This window comes from Acomys russatus, chromosome 7 (genome assembly GCF_903995435.1).
Source record: "Acomys russatus chromosome 7, mAcoRus1.1, whole genome shotgun sequence".
NCBI classification, from domain to species: Eukaryota; Metazoa; Chordata; class Mammalia; order Rodentia; family Muridae; genus Acomys; species Acomys russatus.
Genome location: NC_067143.1, coordinates 63,670,626 through 63,695,888, shown reverse-complemented (window position 1 = coordinate 63,695,888; position 25,263 = coordinate 63,670,626). Strand labels below are relative to the sequence as shown.

General features: G+C 43.6%; 2 protein-coding genes across 2 annotated transcripts in view; both read left to right on the top strand.

The window, feature by feature from the left end:
• The first annotated feature begins 2,956 nt into the window (after positions 1 to 2,956).
• Psma1 (proteasome 20S subunit alpha 1) lies at positions 2,957 to 17,132 on the top strand. Its single transcript, XM_051149256.1, has 10 exons — positions 2,957 to 3,114; positions 4,541 to 4,585; positions 4,956 to 5,057; positions 5,171 to 5,274; positions 7,844 to 7,932; positions 8,503 to 8,573; positions 9,142 to 9,271; positions 11,933 to 12,012; positions 15,040 to 15,150; positions 16,797 to 17,132. Exons 1-10 carry the CDS (start codon positions 3,112 to 3,114, stop codon positions 16,851 to 16,853), a joined length of 792 nt encoding a protein of 263 aa, XP_051005213.1. The 5' UTR covers positions 2,957 to 3,111; the 3' UTR covers positions 16,854 to 17,132.
• A 5,694-nt stretch (positions 17,133 to 22,826) lies between these two features.
• The window catches only part of Copb1 (COPI coat complex subunit beta 1), a 38,456-nt gene continuing 36,019 nt past the window's right edge, over positions 22,827 to 25,263 (top strand). Inside the window, exons 1-2 of the mRNA XM_051149255.1 lie at positions 22,827 to 22,845; positions 23,379 to 23,539. Coding sequence (XP_051005212.1) covers positions 23,449 to 23,539 — 91 coding nt within the window. The 5' untranslated portion in view covers positions 22,827 to 22,845; positions 23,379 to 23,448. The remainder of the gene's footprint in view (positions 22,846 to 23,378; positions 23,540 to 25,263) is intronic.

Here is a 25,263-nt window from a genome sequence, read left to right as displayed (position 1 = left end):
ACAGGAAAAAAAATCCAACTCTACTTTTATTTAGAAGTTACTCTTATATGGCTTATAAAAAGCCTCTGGGCTGGAGGGACAGCTCAGCAGTTAGGAACATTGGCTGCTCTTCCAGAGGACCCGGGCTGGATTCCCAGCACATATGTGGTGGCTTATAACCCTTCGCTAACTTCAGTCCCAAAGGAGATGCAGCCTCTTCTGGCACATGGTACACATGGTACACGCAGGCAAAGTACCCACACATGAAAAATAAATAAAAATTAAATTAACCAGGCATAGTGGCGCACACCTGTAATCCCAGCACTTGGGGAGATCTCTGTGAGTTCAAGGCCAGCCTGGTCTACAAAGCGAGTCTAGGACAGCCAAGGTTACACAGAGGAACCTTGTCTTGAAAAACAAAAAAGTTTTTAAAAAAATTTTAAATAAAACTTAAAATCCTCGCATTGCTTATTAACGACTTTAAAGCAACATGGTTTATCGAGCTGGTGTTCCTATAACACGTCTTTATTGATTGAATTTTGAGCATCATTAGCCAAATCTTCAAAAACAGGCATAGAAGAGCTAAAACTGAAACATGTGCTTTAGGGCCTTAAGGAAAGAGACAGAGACAGAGAGACAAAAAGAGAGAGAGAACCAAGACTCCATTCCTCTTCTCTTGGCCTATAAATAGAGCTTTTTGTGAATAAAGAAAGAATATTGTATTATTGAAGATAAAAATCAAAAGGGCATTTTTTTAATGATTGGTCTGTACCTTTTCATTAATGTAATCAAGATTTAGTGAACACGATTTGATATCCCAGGCTTTGTTCCCGATACTATGAATGCGTCAGTAAAAAAGTTTAAGTGAGCCAGTTGTGGTGGTGCACACTTTTAATCCCAGCACTCAGGAGGCAGAGGCAGGCGGATCTCTAAATTCAAAGCCAGCCTGGTCTATAGAGCAAGTTCCAGGACAGAAAGAGCTACACAGAAAAACCCTGCCTCAAAACAAAAAAATAAAACAAACAAACAAAAACCCAGAAAGTAGTATTCCTATCCTTGAATATTTATATGGTTTCCTGCTATACATTTACAATAAACACAGACACACAGACACACACACACACACACCAGCTTTTATGTGAGCTAGTGTCATAAGAATTTTTTTTTTATTTGTATCCAGAACGATCTTTCCTTAGTAGGAACAGAGTAGCAACATTACCATGCCTACAAGTTAATGAGAAAACAATTACAAGTTAATGAGAAAATAAAGGGCAAACCATTAAATAACATCTTTAATCATTAAAGTAACATTGAAGAAATACATAAAAAAGACCAAATAAACTCAAATTATAAGGTTTTTATCTTTCTGCTCATCAACCTGACAAGCTAGAAGGAATTAACAGTATCCAGTGCTGGTGAGAGTACATACAAAGTGGCCTGTTCAGCACCACAAACTATAAGTTGAAATTCAACCTTGTAACTAATTTATTTATTCTAAGTGTAAATGTGACTTCCCTTTGACCTTACAAATTTTATAAACTCATCAAGTACACAAAAGGTACAAGTGTATAAGAATAGTTGTTGTACTAATTTTAAAATAGCAAAAACTTGGAAAGTAACCTAATAGCTCACTAATGAGTTCGAGGCCAGCCTGGTCTACAAAGCAAGTCCAGGACAACCAAACCTACACAGAGAAGCCCTGTCTCGAAAACAAAAGAAACAAAACAAAAACCCAACTCCCCCCAAATAAAAAAAAGTTAGAAGTACTTTTTCAAAATAACAAGAGGCTGGGCGTGGTGGCACACACACTCGGGAAGCAGAGGCAGGTGGATCGCTGTGAGTTCGAGGCCAGCCTGGTCTACAAAGTGAGTCCAGGACAGACAAGACTACACAGAGAAACCCCATCTCGAAAAACAAACAAACCAACCAAAAATAAAAATAACAAGAGCCAGTGTTGGTGAATTTAAAGAACAAAACAATTCATAAACTGTTAAGAACATATAATGGGCGGGGTTTAAAAACTGAGAGATGAAAGAAAACAAACAAAACAAAAAATAGTAACCAGAGGATGATTCAGACAATTAGTGCACCTGCTGTCAAGCTATACTTGAACCTGAGTTCAATCCTAGAATCCACACGGTGCAAGGAGACAACCACCTCCTTCAAGTTGTCTTCTGACTTTCACCTAAGTGTACTCAGGGACACAAACACACACACACACACACACACACATAAACACAATAAACAGATGTAAAAGCAAAAAAATGAGTTGTAGGTGCACATATACAGAATGTGATACTAATTGCTGTGAACCTGCACATTTAAGCGATGTGTTACTCCACCTTCCAAGTTCAGATCTTAAAGACCCTTACCTGACTCTGGGTACTCATCGGTCTGTAGATGTAGGGAGGCAGAAAGCACAGAGTCGCCTCGGTTTCATTTGATGATAATTCGTAAGAAAACTCGCACCTTCCCTCTAGTGGCCTAATCTACCAGGTACAGCATTTGGTTGTAGACAGTAACAGGCCTGGGGAGCTCAAGGTCCACAACAGCAACTAACGATCATAAAATGATTGATACGAAGTACTGCTAAGTGCTCAAGTTACCCAGACCAGGATATATGAACACATACACCCACCACACACACGCACGCACGCACGCACGCACACTACAGCTTTGTGGCCTTTTATGCAGCCTCTTTCAGTCGGGCAACTCCCAAAACCTCTGTCTGTGACTGAAATGCTATGGGGGACCACCGCATCATCCAGAGCTGGGGTGGCGGTGCACAGCAGAGCGGACCGAAAGCTGGCGAGCATCTGCAATCCAGGGGGAGGGGGGGAAGCAAGGAAACTCAGTGCGTGGCGTGGTAGCCGCGCCCCGGCTCTCTCCGCGCAAGGGCATTCGATCCCCGGGGTTTCCCGCCAATCCCCGTTCCTCGGCTTTCGAAGGCCCCGCCCACCTAGAGCTGGAGGGCGGGGAAGCTCTAAACGCCGATCCGTGGCTCTGGGATAGACTGCGCTTCCTGCGCCGCTGCCGTCAAAACTCCGCAGGCGTCTCTGGCGATCACCGAACCATAGCTGGGGCCGTGCTTCTGTGTCCGCTGCCGGGTCTGGTTGTCGCCGCGCCGGAGCTATGGTGTGTTGAGCCCCGAGTCCTCGGAGGGTTTGGGGATGAGGTCCGCTGTCGCGGCTGGGGATCGGCCTCTGTTCCCAGCGGGGCGGGGCGGTGGGAGAGGAAGCTTGGCTCACGCACGAGCTCCGGCAGTGATTCAGCATCTGCGGCCTGGCCGGCGAGGAGCGATCTGTAGCCGGGGCGGCCTTTCCACTTTACACCGGGTCCAGGCTCTTCTTCCTCGGCCAGATAGCCGCCCTCGCACCTCAGTTTCCTTGGGTGGCCGATTCTAGGGGGCCCAGTGGTCCCTCGTGACCTCCATAGGAGGGAGAGCATAGAAGTGGGGGTTGCACCCGACACCGCCAGCGCGGACTGGAGCCTGCACTCTGGTCCTTAGACCATGCTCATTCTCCTCCTGGGTCCATTTGGCTTAACCCGTCCCATTAGAGTGCCATCGGGAAAGGCTCCATTCAGTCACTTTGATATGTCACCTAGTTAAGATGAGAGGGCAAGTGGTGGGATCAGGTTCAAAACGTAATGCCCTGGGCTGCTTCCGTTAAGTCTGCCATTCGAACCCCTCTCACCCTCAGTTATACTCTTCTCCCATGTGCAGACACACTTGCTTTAGTAATGACACTAGTGGTATTGGTTCTGCCACTGTAGCAGTTTGTGCCCACCTCTTTACCGGGGATTTGCGTATGTGTCAGTTCATTCAGTAGCAAGGTGCAGGACGAAAGCGGAAAGTTAAAACACACATAACTTTAACCAGAGTGTAAAGAGAAAATGATATATCGGAAACCGAGTGTGGTGGCACATACATGTAATTCCAGCACTCGAGGCAGAAGCGGGCCGAACTCTGTGGGATTGACGCAGGCCTGACCTACAGAGTGAGTTCCAGGGCAGCCAGATTGTAGAGACCCTGTCCAAAATATGGATATGGATGGATGGACGGACGGACAGACAGATAAAGTTGGGCATGATAGCACACACCTGTAATCTCACCACGTGGAAGGTTGAGGCAAGACTCCTCAGTATATACCAGATGAAAGCCAAACTGGGTGGCGTGGGATGTCAAAGCCCTGCTGGAAGATGTGCTAAGACTGAGGAGAAAAGATGGAACTTTCGAGAGATAGACATTTGAGTCGATCTAATGGAAAGGCCTCTGGCAAATTATTAGAGTCCTGTGTAAGAGAATGGTGTAAGGGAAGAGGAAGAAAAACTGATGTCTGCAGACTTTAGCACGGTGAGGTTCGGAAGACCCTACTCCAGCCATCCCAACAGCGTGCGCATAGTTAGGTAGAACTGACCTACAAAGTGAGTGCTGTAAGAACGGCTTAGGAAATCAGCGCCAGCAGAGAGGCCTCAACAGCTGGACGGAAACACCTGTTGCAATGTTAAAATGTGAGGTGTGTAATGGTCTCGTAGTAATCTGTCTGTCTTCCACTTTCAGTTTCGAAACCAATATGACAATGATGTCACTGTTTGGAGCCCTCAGGTAAAACGTTTTATGCCGCATCTGTGAACTGACTTTTCATGGCTACAGGAGGTTCAGAAACTTGTGAGAGTGTAACCTGGGCTTGGTGGTACACATCTTAATCTTTATTGGTCAGGAGGCTAAGGCCTTAGGATCCTGGAGTTAAAGAACAGTTTGAGCAATTTAGTAGAACCCTATCTTTCAAAGAAAAGGAAACAAAGCATGTGAGATTATGGGCTGTAAGCTTTAAGTTGGAATTAGAAGTAGTTTGTTGGTTTTAAAAAGTGAAATTTAATTCTGCTCATCTGAGATCTGGAAAGTTTAAATTTTAATTTGTAGCAGGATCTTCTAAGGTGACCATCAGATTTACTTTGTGTGTGTGCGTCTTTAGGGCAGGATTCATCAGATTGAATATGCAATGGAAGCTGTTAAGCAAGGCTCAGCCACAGTCGGGCTAAAGTCAAAGACACATGCAGTGTTGGTGGCGTTGAAGGTGAGTGACATGGTAGTCTTGTCTTCCTCCCCCAGGAAACAGAGCTACCCAATGTAAATTTCACCGGTAAATAATGAAGCTGTAACTAACTGCCGTGCTGTGTCTGTCTTTAGAGGGCACAGTCAGAACTGGCAGCTCACCAGAAGAAAATTCTCCATGTTGACAACCACGTTGGCATCTCTATTGCGGGTCTGACTGCCGACGCTAGGCTGCTATGGTATGTATGGCCGTGAGAAAATTAGGCGTTTCGATTCATAGCAGATGATGTTTTTTAAAAGCACCTGCGTAAGATACCTTAGGAAGTTGCCTCCCAGAATATCATACTTTTTAGTTATTGATTTTATTTGTATGGGTGTTTGTCTGCATGTGTGTCTGTGCATCAGTGTTTCCCTCAGAAGCCGGAAGAGGATATTAGATTCCCCTGACATTGGAGTAACAGAAGGGTTGTGAGCCGCCATGGGGATACTTGGAATTGAACCCAGGTCCACTAAAGAGCAGCTAAGCTATCTCTCCAGCCCTCAGAATATTGTACTTGGTAATTCTGTAAATGCCTTAATGGGTTTGGGTGTGTTATTAAGTATTCGCATTTCCTAATTCTTACAGTGGGATTAAACATCTGATGCTTTTGAAAGTCTCCGAATGTGATAGTTGTTGACATAGATATTATTTCAAGCCCTGTAAAAGTAATTAATCAGTTGTTGTCTCAGAGGCTTACTGCCTCCTTCTGCTAACCTAGGCCTAGTCCTGGAAGCTTCTAGCCCTCATACAGTCTGATCTGGGCCTAGAATGTTCTAGCCTCTGAGACTCACTGCCTAATAAGCTCACCCTTGCTTGTTCTTTCTGAGCTCTGGGCTGGCTGGTTCAACTCAGCTGTTCTGGTTCAAACTCCTCTCCCAGCTGATTTATTTAACCTGGCTTCTCTCTCATCCTGGAACTGCTCTGCGTGGCCTCAGAGTAACTCAGCATCTGCTCTAATCTTCTGGCTTCTTCCCATTCTCAGGCTCGTTCCGTCTTCATTTGAGTTCTCTGCAGCCCATCTCTCTATTACTGTCTGGTCAAACTGCCTCCTCTTAAACAACTGCCTCTTAAGTTTCTTCCCTTTCCTCTCTTCTCGTGAGAGTTGAACGTATGCTATTCTTCTCTGATTTGTCACCTTCTCTGCCGCTCAGTTAGACATCACTTTCAAACATGGGTGCTTCCTTCTACAAACTAACTTTACCTTTGTTTGGGATTAAAGACATGTACCACCACGCCTGGACCCAAGCTTTTCTTTACCTGATACTTACTCTTCACCATGCTGGCCTTGAACTCAGATCTGTTTGTCTCTGTCTCCTGGATTAAAAGCGTGTTTGTATTGCAGCCGGATCACACAGACCTAGAAGGCCTTTGGATGTGACCTCTTGTCAGAGCAGCCATGTTCTGAATTAACATTCTTCTACAAAACCCTATATGCCTAAAAGCTGGACACTCTTCTGTTCAAGGATGACCTGACCCATTCTAGTTTTCTTCACCATGTCAATATTTATTATACATTTATTTTCACAAAGCTCAATAGTATATAATATGGGACTAGAAAGATGATTCACTTGTAGATCTTGGAACTTAAAACCCATTTTATTTATAACATGAGGTGGGAAATAGAGAGTAATAGGTGAATTTCTATGACTGTCCTGAGGAGATCGCTATGTCTTCTTGAGAAACAGCACATAAGTGAAATGGTAGGACTTTGAGATCATACCAATTAAATTCTCACCTCATAACTTAATATCTGAGACTGGACTAATTAAATAACTTTTTCCAATAAGTACAACACTTAACACAGGGTCTGGAGAGATGGCTCAGAGGTTACAAGCACTGTCTGCTCTTCCAAGGTCCTGAGTTCAATTCCCAGCAACCACATGGTGGCTCACAACCGTCTATAATGTGATTTGATGCCCTCTTCTGGCCTGCAGGTGTACATGCAGGCAGAGCACTGAATGAATGAATGAATAAACAAACAAACAAATCTTTAAAAAAAAAAAAAAAGAAAGAAAGAAAGAAAGAAACAACACAGGGACTTTCAGGAAGATTGGGGGTGGGGCACACACACGCAAATATATTCTTTGAGGCCTGGGGTTCGACTTCCACACTACAAAAACACCCCCAAAATAAAACGTTGTCAGATGAGCCGTGCATGCACCAGGAAGCCACTGTGGAGAGAAGGAGCACAGCTGCCTCTGATTATCCTTTTTCATAAGCACAAGCTTTTGTCTCCTCTGTTTACCTGGCTTGGATCTCCTCTATGGTGGCATTTACATCAAGAAAAAAACAAAACTATTCCTCTTTTTTCTGAATCAAAACCTAATATTAAGGCCTATGATTGCTAACAGTGGGAAGGACAAGAAAAGACAAAGTGCTTCTCTATTCTGTAAGAGCTCTGAGTCTAATATTTTGTACAAAGAAATAATTTGGTCATTTATTTAGTTACTAGTTTATTAAGCATTTTACATATTATAAAGCTGGTTTCAAACTTCTTGCCTTCATTTTCCAAACGCTTGATTATAGTGATGAGCTGCTGTGCCTCACCTGGTCATTTATTTTTAACACTTTATGTGCTCCCAGAATTTAGTACACACACACAAAAAAAGGAATCTGTTTGGCCATATCTTAACTTTGTTATTTTCATATATGTACTCCATGGAAATGTTTTCAGGAAAGCAAAATGGAGTCAGACTGCTTTGTTTAAATATTTAGGTTATATTCATTCTCTGTGATATGAACTAATTTTATTTATTTATTTATTTTAGCAATTTTATGCGCCAGGAGTGTTTGGATTCCAGATTTGTATTCGACAGACCACTTCCTGTGTCTCGCCTTGTGTCTCTAATTGGAAGCAGTATCCTTTATGTTGGCCTCATAAATGTAAACTGTGAAGTGTTTGGTACTCAGTGCTTGTCTTAGTTATTTGGAATGTGAGGCTATAAAATGTGAGACTATAAATCAGATTGTAAAGTTTGAGGAATTGAATTACTCTTTCACTAGCCTTTGGAAATAGTTGATATTTCCAAGACACAACAGCCCAGTTTAAGGGAGCTGTGGCTCATTTTTCGAGAGTAGAGTTCTGTGTGGCTCTAGTTCTCCCCCGGAGCTCGGCCCCTCCATCCAAAACAAATGCGTGGGTAGGAAGGGAATCTTTCTTAGTGCTCATTCTTGGCTTTGGTAGAAATCCAAACTTTGTGTAACATTAGGCCAAAGGAATACTGTCCTGTCACTTTCTTCTAGAAGATTGTGGAGCAGTTAAGAAGCGAGAAGTTGACAGGCAGTGGCAGCACACACCTTTAGCCCTAGCACTTGGGGGACAGGCTACATATTGAGACCCTGTCTTGAAACACCATAAAGAAGAAGAAGAAAAAGCTAGAAGTTTTCAATGTATTATGGTTGGAACGGGCTCCTTAACTAGTTTCAGAGACCCAGGTCCCAACACAGCGGTATGGCCGGAGACCATATGGCGTTGGGCTGCTTATTGCTGGTTATGATGTAAGTTCCTGTATTACTTAAAAATACCTGACACAAACCACCTAAGGAAAGAAGGGTTTGTTTTGACTTACGGTTTGAGGAGACAAAGTTCTTTGTAGTAGGGAACTGGAGGTAGCCCGTCCGTCACTTTATCACATCACAGTTAGAATGCCGGGAGAGGTGAGCGCTGCTGTTCAGCCCCTTTTCTCCTATAGTTAACAAAGCCAGCCATTGTCTGAGTAAGGGCCTGGAGCTGCGCCTGGTGGCCATTAATATCGGCTCTAGGGAGGCAGAGGCAGGTGATCTCTGATCTCTGACTGCAGGGCCAACCTGGCCTACAGAGTGAGTTTCAAGCAGCCAGGAATACATAGAGAAACCTTGTCTTGAGTGGGGAAAAACTATCTGGAAACACCCTCACAGACACACTTAGAGATGTGTCTCCTAGGTGCTTTAATCCAGTCAGATTGACTATGAAGATGAACCATCACAGCTATCACAATTACATCCTCACAGTGTTTAAAGCCTAGAAATGTTGTAATCTCTACGTCAACCAAAGTGAAGAGTTCCACAGTATGTTTTCTGCTTACAGGACATGGGCCCTCACATTTTCCAAACCTGCCCATCTGCTAACTATTTTGACTGCAGAGCTATGTCTATTGGAGCTCGTTCTCAGTCAGCTCGTACTTACCTCGAGAGACATATGTCTGAATTTATGGAGTGTAAGTATACTTTGGCCTATTTTATTTTGTTTACTTTTGCCTCTTCTAGTCTTTATCCGGTAAGCAAATCTACCCTAATGAGGAAAAGTAACAGTTTTTAGTTTTTAAAAATCTTAAGTTCATAAAGTGTTATTTATAGCACATGCTACCTTTTATTTCTAGCTACTAAGAGAATTTTATCAAAATATAAATGTGTCTCCAACCTTGAAAATTCTTGATGCATTTGATCTCATCTAGGCCCTGGTTAGAGTTGAAAACCATTGTCCTAGTTGCTCTTTATAAATGCTGTTTACAGCTCCTGTAAGTCTGTTTCTTCTTCAGGCCACATGGAATCTCTGCATTAAGTGGGTCATAAATAAGTAAAAGTATAGCGTGGGAAGAGAGAGTGAAGGGTGTAGGGTGATGAGCTAGTTTTCCAAAGCTTTGCTTTGCATTGAAGGAGGGCTAAGAGCACGGCTTGTACGATTTCTCTTGCCTGTCTCCTACATTTTCCTGTGGCAAGATAGTATCCTTGAAGGAACTGGAGTTCCCAAGATCACGCACCCCTTGGGAAATACTTGAGGACTGAGGTCTTGGCAAGTAGTCATTGTCTAGCAGAGACAGTAGCTTGGTCACAGAGGAAACAGGAGCCTTCAGACTCTCTTGTGTCCCACCCTCTCCTGAGTGTCACGGCGGCTGTGTGATGGTTCCATGGCATTTCCGTTCAAGGAGCTTTACTAGAAACTCAAGGCTCAAAGCTTAAGAATTGCTCGAGCTGGGCGGTGGTGGCGCACGCCTTTAATCCCAGCACTTGGGAGGCAGAGGCAGGCGGATCATTGTGAGTTTGAGGACAGCCAGGGCTACACCGAGAAACCCTGTCTCAGAAAAAAAAAAAAAAAAAGCTAGAATCTGTGTGGTACTTGGAGAATACTTCAATTATTGTAATATAGAAGATGCTGGTTTATGATGGCTTATCTCATTAAGGATATTTTGACTTTATAATATGTAAAAACAAAATGCACTCCCTAGGAAATGAACTCCTGACTTTGAATTTTGATCTCATCCTGGATTAGCCACATATGGTAAGATCCTCTGTCATAACGCAGGGCAGCAGCAGTTAGTCACGGGTCTTAGCCAGCCGCACAGTTGCATATTGCTAAGCTGTAACATTTGGTAGGTGTGGTGTGTTGAACACACATTTTACTTAACATTTGCCGTTTCCTGTGGGTAGCCCCATTGTAGGCTAGGTAACATCTTTGATGCATGCACATGGGATTTTGTTAAACTTAAGTCTTCCAATGGTGTTTTGTAATTTTCAGTTTATAAGTCTTGTGTTTCTTTTGTTTAATTTACTCATATTTTATTCTTTTCATGTTTTTTAAAAGATTTGTTTGTTTATTATGTATAGTGTTCAGTCTGCATATAACACCTACAGGCCAGAAGATGGCACCAGATTTCATTGTAGATGGTGGTGAGCCATCATGTGGTTGCTAGGAATTGAACTCAGGACCTTTGGGAGAGCAGGCAGTGCTCTTAGCCTGTGAGCCATCTCTCCAGCCCCCTCATAATGTTTTAAACAAGGTTTCTTCAGTATCATTTGTAGATTGCTCTTGTGAGAAACTGTTTTATTCCTAATGCTGAGGGGAAAACATTCATTTATTCTCTTAAGTATGATGTTAGTGGCTGTGAGATTTTATAGATGGACATTTCCTTCAAATATTAGTTGAATGAGTCTTTTTGTTAAGTAGGAGTTGGTAGTTTATCACATGCATGATACATCTGATTGAAATGGACATACATTTTTTCTCCTCTTAGCCTGTTAATGTATGGTGTTGCATTGACTGACTTTTCAAATGTTAACCATCTTTACATTCCTGAGAAAAACTACTCTTGACTATTATGCATAACCTTTTTTCCTTGTTGTTGGGTTGTGTTGGTGGTAGAAATGGTGGTAGTGGTTTGGTTTGGTTTGGTTTGGTTTTTGAGATGAAGTCGCACTGTGGAGTTGAGATTGACCTGGAGCTCTCTCTGTAGCTCAAACTACTCATAATCCGCAGCCCGCCCCCCTTCCCTCCAAGTGCTGAGGTGGGAGGTATGAGCCACTCATTTGAGCGTCTTTATTCATAGAGGAGATTAGCCTGTAATTTTCTGTGATGATTTTGATTTTGGTATTAGGGAATACTGACCACATAGAAAGAGTTGTTGGAGACCCTTTAATGAATATAAGAACCAGCATTCTATAAAACACACTTTAACAAACTGGAATGACATTTGTGAACCAGGACTTTTATTATTTAACCTAGTGAAAGAACAGACTTTTTGTTTTGTTTTGTTTTGTTTTGTCAAGACAGGGTTTCTCTGTGTGCCCTTGGCTGTCCTGGACTTTCTTTGTAGATCAAGTTGGCCTCAAACTCACAGAGATCTACCTGCCTCTTCCTCCCAAGTGCTGGGATTAAAGATGTGCGCCAGCACACCTGGATAGATCGTATTTATCACTAAAAATGTCAAATAGTCATTGTTGGTTGATATTAGGTTAGATTGTACAGCTAATGTTATGCTTTTGGCTATTTTATTCTGTGTACTTTGTCACTCAAGCCACAATTTCAGACTACCGACTTGATAATTAAAAGAAGCCTTATATGATGGTGGAATTAGAAATTATTTTTAATTTATTACACACAGGCAATTTGGATGAACTGGTTAAACATGGTCTGCGTGCCTTGAGAGAAACGCTCCCTGCAGAGCAGGACCTGACCACGAAGGTAACTAACTCGCGGTTCCAGCTGTAAGAGCGACAGTGCGCTTCAGTCCTCAGCCTCAAGGGATAAAACAGTGGGCGCTTACGTTATTTTGATTGGGCTGCCTTGGCTCATTGTTTCCTTTCTACTCGCCAAATTATCTGGTTTTGAAATGTCATGTTTAAATTGGGCTTGGGTTTACACACCAGTAAAATTTCTTCAGTTTTATTTTGTTTTGTCGACAGTAGGTAGTCATGTCTTTGTCTTTTGATTATTACTGTATGTTTGCTTGTTTGAGACCAAGTCTCATATAACACAGGCTAGCCTCAAACCTGCTCTGTAACTGAGGATGACCTTGAACCCCTGGTTCCTCCTGCTTCCTCCTTGGCAGGTGCTAGAATTACAAGCCGGCACCACCCTGCCCTTCCTGTATTATTAAAATTGTTACAAACACTCTGTAGGTATTGAGAGTATAATACAACAAATATCTTGGCCTTCATTAAGTCTTAACAGTATATTCATAAATAAATGACATGCTATACTAGAAGGTGACAAATGCTGAAGAAATAACACAAGAGAAAGAGTGAGCAACTGAGGTTGGCCAGTAGTGTAGTGGGTATAATTTAAAACAGTGATCAAGGATGGCCTCACTAACAAAGTGAAATTTGCAGGAAAGAACCAAAGAAGGTAAGTGAGCCATACTGGTGTCTACAGTAAGATTATTCTAATGAACACAAAAAGTCCTAAGGCCAAATTTTCCCAGTATTCAAAGAAAGTCAGCAAACAAGAAAATGAGAAGGCAAGAAATCAGAGATCAAGAGGAGGCCACATTATGTCTGTCCAGAGCAGTGATGGAGAAGTAGCCAGGGTCAGAGACTGGGAAGTCAGGATCTGCTCACCAGTTTGCTAGGGTTGGAGGAGGTGCTTCCAACGTTTTTGACCTGATTAACTGAAGGAAGGAAAGAGTTATGATTTTGTTGAGGTGGGTATTAGAGTGGAAGTAGCAGATTTGGGGAAAGTCACCTTAGGATATACAAAATTGAAAACGCCTGTCTGTCCAGTTGGTGATAGAGAAGGGGCAATCTTGAGTGCCCATCAGCCGTCTGTGGCGAGTAGCCTAGGTCAGAGGTAAGCACTTTGTATCTTTACATAGGAATGACATCTAGAGAGTGGAGTAGACACGGTTTCTAAGAGAGCAAGCGGGTGATCAGTGAGCACTCTAACCCTAAGAGATGGAGAGATTAGCAGGTGCCACCAATAGACTCAGAAAGACCCGAGGTAGAGGAAAACCTGGAAAATGAGGCATCCTCGAGAGCAAATAGAGAACTGTTAATAAACCAAGAAAGATGCTAATTAAAAATTACCCATTACATTAGCAGTGGTATCCTGAGGACTTGACAGGCAGTTTAAATTTATTCAGGAAGGAAGGAATGGAATCTAGAGAGAGCAATTGAAATATCTCTTTACAGGAGATAGGGGTTTTTTTTTTTTTTTTTCCTCTGTTGATTATCCCAGAAAAATACAGAGTGCTGCCTCGGAAAAGAGATAGCAAATATTTTTCACTGTTAAAAGATTTTTAGGATGGAAGAAATTATGTCACATTTGTTGTGTAGTTATGATAGTAATTCAGTTTAAAATGAAACGGTTATTTAAGAAGATGAGGGAAGCCGGGCATGGTGGCACACACCTTTAATCCCAGCACTTGGGAGGCAGAGGCAGGCGGATCAATGTGAGTCTGGTCTACAAAACAAGTCCAGGACAGCCAAGGCTACACAGAGTACACCTGTCTCGAAAAACTAAAAAAAAAAGAAAGAAAGAAAGACCGATGAGGGAAATGTCCAGAACCTTGTCTTTTATCAACACAGAAGTGGAAAGATTGGCTGTCAAGAGGAGGCTGGACTGTCCACTCATGGTGATGGGAACAAAGACAATCTAGACCTCTCTGTCCATCTTCCAGTTGCTCTAGTTTCTCAGTGAAATAGTAAAAAGGTTTCCAGCTGAAGGAGAGTAGAGAATGTTAGAAGAAACTGTCTAAGAGGAGGGAGATGAGGGTAGGGGTGAGGTTCAGTGAGGGCGCTTGCTTCTGACACCCGCCCTCAGCCCTGGGCAGGGGGAGGGGGTGCTGGGGGTGATGTATAAAAGATCAGGGAAGCCAGCCAAGGCTACACAGAGAAACCCTGTCTCAACAAACCCAAAAACAAAACCCAACAACAACAACAACAACAAACCCCCAACAGATCAGGGAAGCCAGCCAAGGCTACACAGAGAAACCCTGTCTCAAAAACCCCAAAACAAAACCCAACAACAACAACAACAACAAACCCCCAACAGATCAGGGAAGCCAGCCAAGGCTACACAGAGAAACCCTGTCTCAAAAACCCAAAAACAAAACCCAACAACAACAACAACAACAAACCCCCAACAGATCAGGGAAGCCAGCCAAGGCTACACAGAGAAACCCTGTCTCAACAAACCCAAAAACAAAACCCAACAACAACAACAACAACAAACCCCCAACAGATCAGGGAAGCCAGCCAAGGCTACACAGAGAAACCCTGTCTCAAAAAACCCCAAAACAAAACCCAACAACAACAACAACAAACCCCCAACAGATCAGGGAAGCCAGCCAAGGCTACACAGAGAAACCCTGTCTCAACAAACCCAAAAACAAAACCCAACAACAACAACAACAACAAACCCCCAACAGATCAGGGAAGCCAGCCAAGGCTACACAGAGAAACCCTGTCTCAAAAACCCAAAAACAAAACCCAACAACAACAACAACAAACCCCCAACAGATCAGGGAAGTCAGCCAAGGCTACACAGAGAAACCCTGTCTCAACCCCCCCCCAAAAAACCCAAAAACAAAAACCAACAACAACAACAACAAACCCCCAACAGATCAGGGAAGGCATGCTTGGGTTTACTACATTTACGTGTGATAACATTGTAAAGCTATTGTGTTAGACACTGGATAATTACTACTGAGTATCAAATTACTATTGAGTATTATATATGTTAATCTCCTCCCCACCCCGCACCCCGCTTCAGAATGTTTCCATTGGAATTGTTGGTAAAGATTTGGAGTTTACAATCTATGATGATGATGATGTGTCTCCATTCCTGGATGGTCTTGAAGAAAGGCCACAGAGAAAAGCGCAGGTATGTTCCATGTTTCTCGTCATAACAAGAGGCTTCAGCTTTGCTGTAAGCTGCTGTTCCTGGCACAACCACGTCAAGTCACTGCTGCGTCTTTAGTTAGTGAGGTAGGGTCCAGAATTGAAATAACAGCTTGAAGGTGCTCGGTGAGTAAGATATTGAAGGTCAGTGATCTCCATGTACACATACTTACTGCTAGATAACTAGGAGACCCCAAAATGTACAGGCTTAGACCACTCATTTCTGGGTTCTCTATAGACTGGGGTGTGGCTAGATGGTTTTTCTCACCACGGCTTTCACTTGGGATCTCACAAATTCTGCTGTCTAGCTGAAGAAGGGGCAGAGCACCCAAGATGATTTTATTCCTTACTCTCTAGGTACCCAGAGAATCGGCCAGAAGGCTGCAGACTGCTATAATGACCGGGCTTCTGTCTGTGTAGTCTCAGGGCCTCTCATGAAGTGGCCGGGCAAAGCTTGCAAAAGTGAAGGTTGCCAGCCATTCTTAAGGCTAGAACTCAGGACTGATACAGGCGCACGTTAACACCTTCTCCAGGTTAAAGTGAGTGACAGGGCCAGCCTGCATTCTTCTGAGAAGAGTCTGGAAAAGAGTACATGTTGGGAGCTAGTGTTGGACACTTAAGTTGGCACTCCATAAATAGTGACAAAAACCATTAAGAAATATTGATTTAAAAACAAAACAAAACTGAAATGGCCTGGAGAGGTGGCTCAGAGGTTAAGAGCACTGGCTGTTCTTCCAAAGATCCTGAGTTCAATTCCCAGCAACCACATGGTGGCTCACAACCATCTGTAATGAGATCTGGTGCCCTCTCTGGCAGGCAGGCGCACCTGCAGGCAAGATGTTGTGTACATAATAAATAAATCTTAAAAACAAACAAACAAACAAAACCAACATGGAAATCTAGAGTTATGAATCTTTCCTGGGAATATGCACTTGATTCCCCCCTCAGCACTATCTCCTGCCTCACCTCCACGCTGGTAGGATTACAGGCAGACGCTCCGCACACATTTGCTGTTTATGGATGTGGACGGCATGGCTGTGGATGTAAAAAGTGATACAGAAAAATTTTCTACACATTGTAGGATCATGCTTATAATCCTAGCACAGTGAAACCCTGTCTCCAAAAAAGGTGGTAATGGTGATAGAGTTTCTTCCAGCTTGAGTTTTTGCGTTTTTCTCAATTTGACAAAAATGCTGTTGGTGCTATTTGGGGGTATGATTTGCGTTTTAGTTGTTCGAGAAAACCAGAAGTTAGGAAGACTGCTCTAAGAGTCCCATGTCACTGCTTTGTTGGTGTCTTTCTGCTTGTTGGTTGAACAGAAGGAAGTCTAAACGGTGCTGCCTGTGTCTTAAGCATAGCAGTGAAACATAAGAAAGGCTGAACTCTTAACATAAAGACATAATAAACAGTAGAATTAATTGGTGATCTTTATGTTAGCAGAACTGAATTACACGTATATTATTTTTTAAAGCTTTATTCAAAAAATTTAACAGGATATTACACTAAAATCCAGTATCTGCAGTAACTTTTAATCTCTCTCTCTCTCTCTCTCTCTCTCATTGTAACACTTGTGACTTAGGAGTATATAATAAATGTTCACTTTACATCTTTTCATGTCTTTCTTTTAAGCCTTCACAGGCTGCTGATGAACCTGCAGAAAAGGCTGATGAGCCAATGGAGCATTAGGCATGAAGGACGCAGGGACAGGAGGACGCAGGGCACATGCTGGTGACGGCGATCTGCAGCTGCACAGTATGGGGTGCTTGTATGTTTCAGGAATCAGTCCAGATGTGAGTTTTCTCCAAGCAACTTCCCAGAAACCATATAATGGGGTGTGTTTTCTTTGAAAGTGTCTACATAATCATTTTCTAGAACATACAGGTATCTGTACCAATGTTTTTATATTAAGAAAATAGTGTCTTTGCAATTTTAAAGACAGCTGTGAAATAAAATTGTTTCACCTCCTGTTGTGTTGAGTTTTTGTTTTTAAGTAGTTTCAACTGTAGACGGTGGCTATTTTACAATGGTCACTTGTCATATCTCTCAGATTATATTGTTTTGGCTTCTTTTTTAAGTGATGCAGAAAAATACCGATTATCAGCACAACTTTAAACAGTTTAATTTGCTAGTATGTGGACTGGCTACATTGCAAATCCATGCAGATGTTCTTAGAATACAAATTTCTGGGTGCAAATCTCGGGGGTATTGCAACTGAAACTGAGAAGCCAAGCCAGGCTTGGGGGTGCAGCTCTTTTTTTTTTTTTTTTTTTAAGATTTATTTATTTATTATGTATACACTGCTCTGCCAGTACATGCAGGCCAGAAGAGGGCATCAGGTCCCAGTATGGATGGTTGTGAGCCACCATGTGGTTGCTGGGAATTGAACTCAGGACCTCTGGAAGAGCAGTCTGTGCTCTTAACCTCTGAGCCATCTCTCCAGCCCTCGGGGGTGCAGCTCTTGATCCCAGCAGCTCTGAGGTGAGGCGGGAGGATAAGCAGTTACGGCCCATGCTCTGTTGGAGGGCCTGTGTGAACAGGGTGGGCTGGACCTGCTGCAGCTGTGTCCGGAGCAGCAGTCTGTGCTTGGGCAGCGCTCAGCCTTGGTTCAGCTGCCCTACTAGCCCCCTCCCCCACCAAAGCATGTTGTTAAAATGAGTGGTTTCTTTTTTCCAGCGAGCAGATAGCAATAGTTATGACTCTGAGCTGTGAGGAACTTGGCAAAAGTAACAGAAGAGACATTTTAATCTCAGACCTTTTACCCTACCCCAAAACTAGCATGATCTGGAGGTGGCCTTCTGTGGGTCTCCTGAGCCGTGGTTGTGTATTGCAAAACAGCTATCTTAAGCCATGGAAAATGAAATTAGAGTAAAGCCTTTTTAGAACTAGATGTTTTCCGTGCTAAGGCCTGCAGCCCCTCTTGCTAGAGCAGACAGGCGTCTGTGGATAATAAAGCGGACTTTACACCTAATTCTCTTGAGCAGCTGCATGGCTTTAGGCAGATCACTCAGCCCTGTTTTAGAGAAGCCCTTGGGGAATAGTGTAGTTAAAAGAGAATTTATAACATAGTATAAATTCAAATTTCATGTCTTTTAACATTTTTTACAAAACTTTAAAAAATCTCAGTTGCTTAGATTCATTTATAACTTCTTGAAGGGAAAAATAGAAAACAAAATGCACATGTACACAAACCCTGTCTGCTTTATTAATGATTTCTGGTTTGTATGTGCGACGTCAGACTGCACTGGAAATAATCTCAGAGATCTGTCATTAAGAGTGGGAACAGCTGGGCGTGGTGGCGCAGATCCCTCTGAGTTCAAGGCCATCCTGGTCTACAAAGTGAGTCCTGGACAGCCAAGGCTACACAGAAAAACCCTGTCTCAAAAAAAAAAAAAAAAAAAAAAAAAGGGACCAGGCTACAGAACCATTGGCTGTTAGTGGAGTTGCACCAAATACATGCAAAACAAAATCTACGCACATCCTAGTGTCCTGGACTTCAGCGTGTAGACTGCAGAGGGAGGTGACAGCTAATAATGGATAGCTCTTCCTCTGTGCCATTCTCACTTTGCTGACTGATTCTCTTGTTAAAAGATAGAAAATGTGCATTTAGGGAGCTGGAGAAATGGCTCAGAGGTTAAGAGCACTGGCTGCTCTTCCAAAGGTCCTGAGTTCAATTCCCAGGAACCACATGGTGGCTCACAACCACCTATAATGAGATCTGGTGCCCTCTTCTGGCCTGCAGGGGTACATACATGAAGGCAGAGCACTGTACATAATAAATAAATCTTTTTTAAAAGAAAGAAAGAAAAAGAAAATGTGTTTTTAAAATCATTTTTTTAAAAAATCTGTTTCCCAAGTACAAACTATCCCTTGCCTAGAACTCAACTGAAGATTTAAAAAGTGACTGAATTGTTTGTTTCTCTGTGTAGACTTGCCAAATTGTAGACCAGGCTGGCCTCAAATGCACAGAGATCCACCTGCTTCTGCCTCCCTGAGTGCTGGGATTACAAGTTTGTGCCACTAAAACCGGTGACTGACCTTAAGTATAAAGACAGTTTTATTAGTCCGCCTCCCCCCAGTAGGTATGTAGTTTTAGTCTTAAGACACTGATTTTAAATTGTCTCCCTACTTTGGAACTAGGGAAAAAATTTAGTTAAGAGTCTCTTGCTAAGCCTGGCGGTGGCGCATGCCTTTGATCCCAGCACTCCAGAGGCAGAGGCAGGCGGATCTCTGTTGTGAGTTTGAGGCCAGCCTGGTCTACAGAGCAAGTTCCAGGACAGCCAGGGCTACACAGAGAAACTTTATCTCTAAAAATAAAACTAAAAGAAGCCAACTGCTCTGCAAACATGAGTTGTATCAATAACCCTAGCACTGCAGGATAAAAGCCTTGCTGCTGCGCCACTAGTGAGAGGCCTCGTCTCAGGGGAGTCAGGGTGGTAGAGCAGAACGCCCAGCCTCCTCTGGCCTCCGCTAATAAGTGCACGTGTGTGTCCCTCACACAAAAGCTTTCCCACTTCAAGGATGCACTTTTACATTTAATCGGTTGCACTGTTACTCCATTTAATCTCCTGTGAGTCACTGACACAAAGATGATGTCATCTGGAATCTAACCATCTTCATGTGCAGCTCTGAAGAACTGGCACAGTCAAAGCTGAAAACCAGATAAAGAACTTAAGTTCTAAGCGCTTATTGTTTGACCATTAAGCCATTTGGAGCAAGTCTCTTTAGTCCTTTGGTGTCTGCAACTTCTATAATTTTATAATTCTTGGTACACAAAGTTTTTTACATTGAAGTAATTTGTGATTTGGAAAGCATTTGAGATGGTATGGGTACATGCTAGGGTAAAAAAAGAAAAATCCCCAAAATATACTTTGCAAGAGTTAGGGAAGCTAGCCAGATGCAGTGGCACACGCCTTTAATCCCAGCACTCTGGGAGACAGAGGCTGGCAGATCTCTGTGAGTCTGAGGCCAGCCTGGTCTACAAAGTGAGTCCAGGGCAGCCAAGGCTTCACGGAGAAACCCTGTCCCAGGAAAAAACAAGCAAAATAACAAAAAGAATTAGTGACATTACATAAGATCTTGATATCTGCGTAAGAAACTCCATGTTTTAGAATGTAAAACCATGCACATTACCCATGACATGTTGATATGCAGGCCTACAGTGCTGTGTGCCATACTTTAAGTTTCCACAGTGACTCGGTCATAGAGAACCCTAACGTTTAACATAGTGAATGCTTATGGTTGGTCTACACCACAGTGGTCCTAAACTGACTTTTCTCATTACTAAATCTAATCTTTATACCTTGTTTGGTGTCATTTTTTTTTTCCTGTCACCTCTTGGTAAGTCAAGTGAGCTTGGAAAAGTAATAACTGAGTTTGTAGTGATTTCATGTGGCAAAAAATGAGTACACAAAATTAACATTCCTGAATGCATCTCACTCAGAGAAGGGAGCTTGTGCTGAGTAAGGAAAAACAATCCCAAATATTCCGTTGTATTTTGTTTATATGTTAGAGTGGACCCTGGCTGTGGCGTGGATCGGCAGCTGGGCGGTCCCAGCAGTGCAGCTGCTCTTCATCTTGACTGTTGGGTCTTGTTGACTATTTATTAAGTCTAGAGGGCTTTTCTATGACCCAGCTAGTTCCCCAATAATTGTAAGAGACCTACGGATTTATTTAAACAAGCTTTAAGCACAGTAACTGGGCAGGTACCTTTTAAACTAGTTTTCTGAGTAGTCTGGCTACCTCCCAGCTGTGCTCCCCAAGTAACTTGCCAATGTTCATCCTGTCTGGACTGGATCTGCTCCACCAGGCCACATCCTCTCTCTCTTCCTTCTTTTCTCCCCTCTCCCCTCCTCCCGCCTTTGACCTCCACCAGAGACCTCAAGCCTGGGACCTGAAGCTCCGCCCAGTTATAGGCTGTCCAGCCTTCTTTATTAACCAGAGATAATTGGGGAGCAAAGTTTACACAACAAAGACCTGTGTATGTGAGATTGCAGTCTGGACTGCAACCAGATCTTGGGGCCCAGAAGTTAGCATTTGTATACATGGCACCAGTCCAACCTGTAACAGTCAGTGATCATGTAAAACTGAACGTGTTGTCTGGAAGCAGGTACATAAATGAGATTATATAAACTGGTGAGATCTCAATGTAAAGGCAGGTCTGTTTCCTGCACGACTGCACAAAACAGAGGAGCTGAGTGAAGACTATCGGGCTTGTCAGAATCATGTTATCCTATAGTTACCTAGGTTAAAAAGATTTTTTTTTTTTTTTTTATGCACAGGCCAGATGTGATGGCATGTGCTTAAAATCCCAGCATTTGGGATGCTAAAATTGGAGCAGGAGAAAGAGTTGGAGGTCAGCCTGAACTTACATGGTAAGACTGTCTATAAAAAAAAAAAAAAAAAAAAAAAACTCCATCAGAGAGGTCACCTTTTTTTTTCTTCTTCCTTTTTTTTTTTTTTTTTTTTTGGTTTTTTTTTTTTTTTTGGTTTTTCAAGACAGGATCTCTCTGTGTAGCCCTGGCTATCCTGGACTCTCTTTGTAGACCAGGCTGGCCTCGAACTCACAGAGAACCTCCATCCTCTGCTTCCAGAGTGCTGGGATTAAAGGTGTGTGCCACCATACCCAGCCAGAGGTCACTATAAGTGCTGTAAACATTGAGTTCTGGGGGAATTTTTCTTCTAACTTACTAGTTCCAGAAAGAGAATTGTCCGAATTGCTGCATTCTGGATAGACTGGGATACCATGTGCTCTGTGTCCCCAAGGGAGGTGAACAGGTTACATGATCCTATCAGAGCTTGTATGCACAGCATGTGTCCATGTGGCACGCACCTGGAACTCCAGCTGCTCAGACACTGAAGACCACCCTTTCAAGGCCAATCTGACAATTTGGGAAGACCCTGATAAAGTTTTCAAATATTTCATTAATGATTGACCAGGACATTAGCATGATATGGAAACACAAATAAACAAAATCTAATGTGCTGTGTCTAGTTGTAGCTGTAACAATTAGGCCTTTGGAGACAAGAAAAATCCTTTGAGGCTTACTATCTCCCTTCATGCATACGAACTTCTAAACTCTGAAAGCATAGCAAGAGGCCATTCTTGCAATAAGGAGTAGAAATAGTAGGTGTCAGACAACTTCTAATATTCAGTAACTTTAGGTGAACTGAATAAAGACAGATTCAGATCACCAGAGGTGTTAAGTCCTCAAGTGTATTTTCAAATAGCCTAATTGCCTTATTAAAATATCTAAAATCGTCTGCCTAAAAATGGGCTACTTTCCCAATTTATAAGTAAAAGCAAGAAGAGGGTTCCCTAGACTTTTCTTTCGTACAAGTTTTAGTTCCCGGGAAGACATTTCCAAGGAACTGTTAACTGACCACAGCACTCAAGGCAGCTCCTGACTCACAGGGAAAATTAAAATGCTTGCTCACACTGCTGCAGAAACCAACCCGAGAGAGGAAGAAGACAGCGCACACTCCCAGCGCGCAGCCGCAGGACGGGGAGGATTGTCCCCTTTGGTTCGCCGTACGCGCCCTGTGGCTGCATCCTTGTTCGTCTCCCCGCCCCCTTCCACGTCAGCCCAGGACTCGGTGGAGCCGTCGCGGCAGCCGCTGGCTGGAGCGGTAGTCGACGTCTCGCGGTTCCTTCCCGGCGGCCGCCGCCCCTCGGAGCCAGGTAGCGGCCAGAGCCCGGAGCCACCGGGCTGCGGCGGCCGACCCGGGCTCGGCGAGCCACCGCATGGGGAGACTCGGGGCGCTAGGCTAGGCCGCGGCGGCGGGTGGTGGGGGCGGGGAGCTGGGCCCGGGCACCGTGGCACCGGGGTCTGCGTGGACGGAGGCCGGGAAGGGGCAGCCGCGGCGGCGGCGGGCGGGCGGGCTCCGGGCTGCTGCTGCGTCCTCGCTCGCGGGCTGCCTTCCTGGAGCCGACCCCGCTGTGTGCCGTGAGGGAAATCACGGCCCCGTGACGCGGTGCTCCGAGTTGTCACTGTTGTGTGGACCTCGACTCCACAGCTGTCCACACCCGGGGCCCGGGAGCGGACGGGGACGGTGTGGTTGTCACTAGAGTTCGCGGAGAGACGGGTGGCCAGCATGCAGAAAGAACTTTGGGCGGCATCAAGATCACGACTGATTTGCGAAATTTGTCTTTTTTTTTTTTTTTTTTTTTTTTTTTTTTTACCCTCCTCCTAATGCTACTTACTCATTTTGTAGATTTTTTTTCCTCCTGGCACCTTTCGTCCTTTTTCATCTTGTATCGGGTTGATTTATAAACACAGAAACCATGACGGCAGCAGAGAACGTGTGCTATACGTTAATTAACGTGCCAATGGATTCAGAACCCCCGTCTGAAATCAGCTTAAAAAATGACCTAGGTAAATAGTTTCGTAATTCAAATGGAAATCATTTTAGTTGATAGGTTAAATTAATGTGACGTCTTTACATGTCTCTATATTGTGTAATATTTAAATCCTGTCATATATTATCTCCCTCCGACGTTCGTCGTTTCTTTATGGTGAGAGCATTTCACGTCCTTTCATTGAGATTTTTAAAAAACTATATAGTACATACTTGTTAACTGTAGTATGCAGTGTCACACCAGCACTGCTAATTGTTACTCAGTAGTCACTGCTCAGCGTTTCCCTCCCTCCCTCCCTCCCTTTCTTTCTTTCTTCCAGGACAGCCTCAAACTTATATCAGTTCTCTTGCCTCGGCCTCCCTGGGGCTGAGGTTATAGGCACAGGCCACTAGTCAGCTTTTACTTTCAGCTTTTATGACAATGCAGGTTGAAAATTCTTGTAATTTTTTACTCTCACCCTCTTTTTCACTTGAGGAAGTTTCTGATTTATTTTTGTGTGCGTGCGCACAAATATGTGCTGGTCGGGTTTGCTTGGTGTGTGCTTACATGTGAAGGCCAGAGGTAAACCTTAGGTGCCTTCCTCCGTCACATTCCACCTTTCTCTGTTTTTTTTTTTTAGACTTTATTTTTAATTATGTATATGGGGTGTGCACACGTGTGTGCAAATGCCCATGAAGGCCAGAGGTGTTGGGTCCCCCTGAACTGGAGTTACAGTCGATTGTGAGCCACCGAGTGTGGGTGCTGGAAATGGAGCTTGGGTTCTCTGAAAGAGCGTTGAGTGACTGAGCCTCTCTCACCGGCCCTGAAGCTTGCCAGGTTAGCTCGGCTAGCTGGCCCGCAAGTCCGAGGATCCTCCTGCTTGCACCTTCCCAGTGCTAAGGATCTAGGCGTGTACTGCGCCTGACTTTTATGCAGTTGCTAGAGACTGAGCTCAGATCCTCATTGCTTATGTGGCAAGCACTGTATTGGTTGAGCCATATCTCCAGCCCCTCCAAAAACCAGTTTTTTTATTTGTTTTGTTTTTTTGAGACTGTTTCTCTGTGTAGCCCTGGCTCTCCTGGAACTTACTTTGTAGACCAGGCTGGCCTCAAACTCAGAGGTCTCCCTGCCTCCTGAGTGCTGGGATTAAGATTAAAGGTGTGCACCACCACACCCAGTATAAACAACACTTTTTTAAATCATATAGTATAACAATACAATTCAATTACATACTGATTTGATACTTACACTTAAGGAATGACCATAGGAAAATATTAAAACTCTGTTTCCTATAATTAAATTATTATGTTTCTGTATGGAAAAAAAAACCTTGTAAGTATAGTAAAAGCTCATAACATACAGTGGGATCTGCGCTGAGGTGTTTCAGGCAACATTATTTGGTGGTATGTGTTATAAGGCATGTCTGGTAGAATATGAACGCATTATGTGCTCAGAACTAAGGCTACAGTAAAGTCAACACAGGCGAGTGCTACCAGAAATACTGCGTTCATTAAGTGATCTTGAATTTTGTGTGTTTAGAAACTTCACTCTTGCCAAATTCTACATTCAGTTGTGCAGCCCCAAATCAAGTTGTGAGGGACAGTTGAAGAAGCTGGGATTAGGGGCTAGCGTGGGGCTCATCAGTTAAGAACACAGCTGCTCTTCCAGAGGACCAGCGTTCAATCCCTAGCACCCACATGGAGGCTCACAGCTATCTGGTTCCAGTGGATATGGCGCCCTCCTCTGGTCTGCAAGAGCACT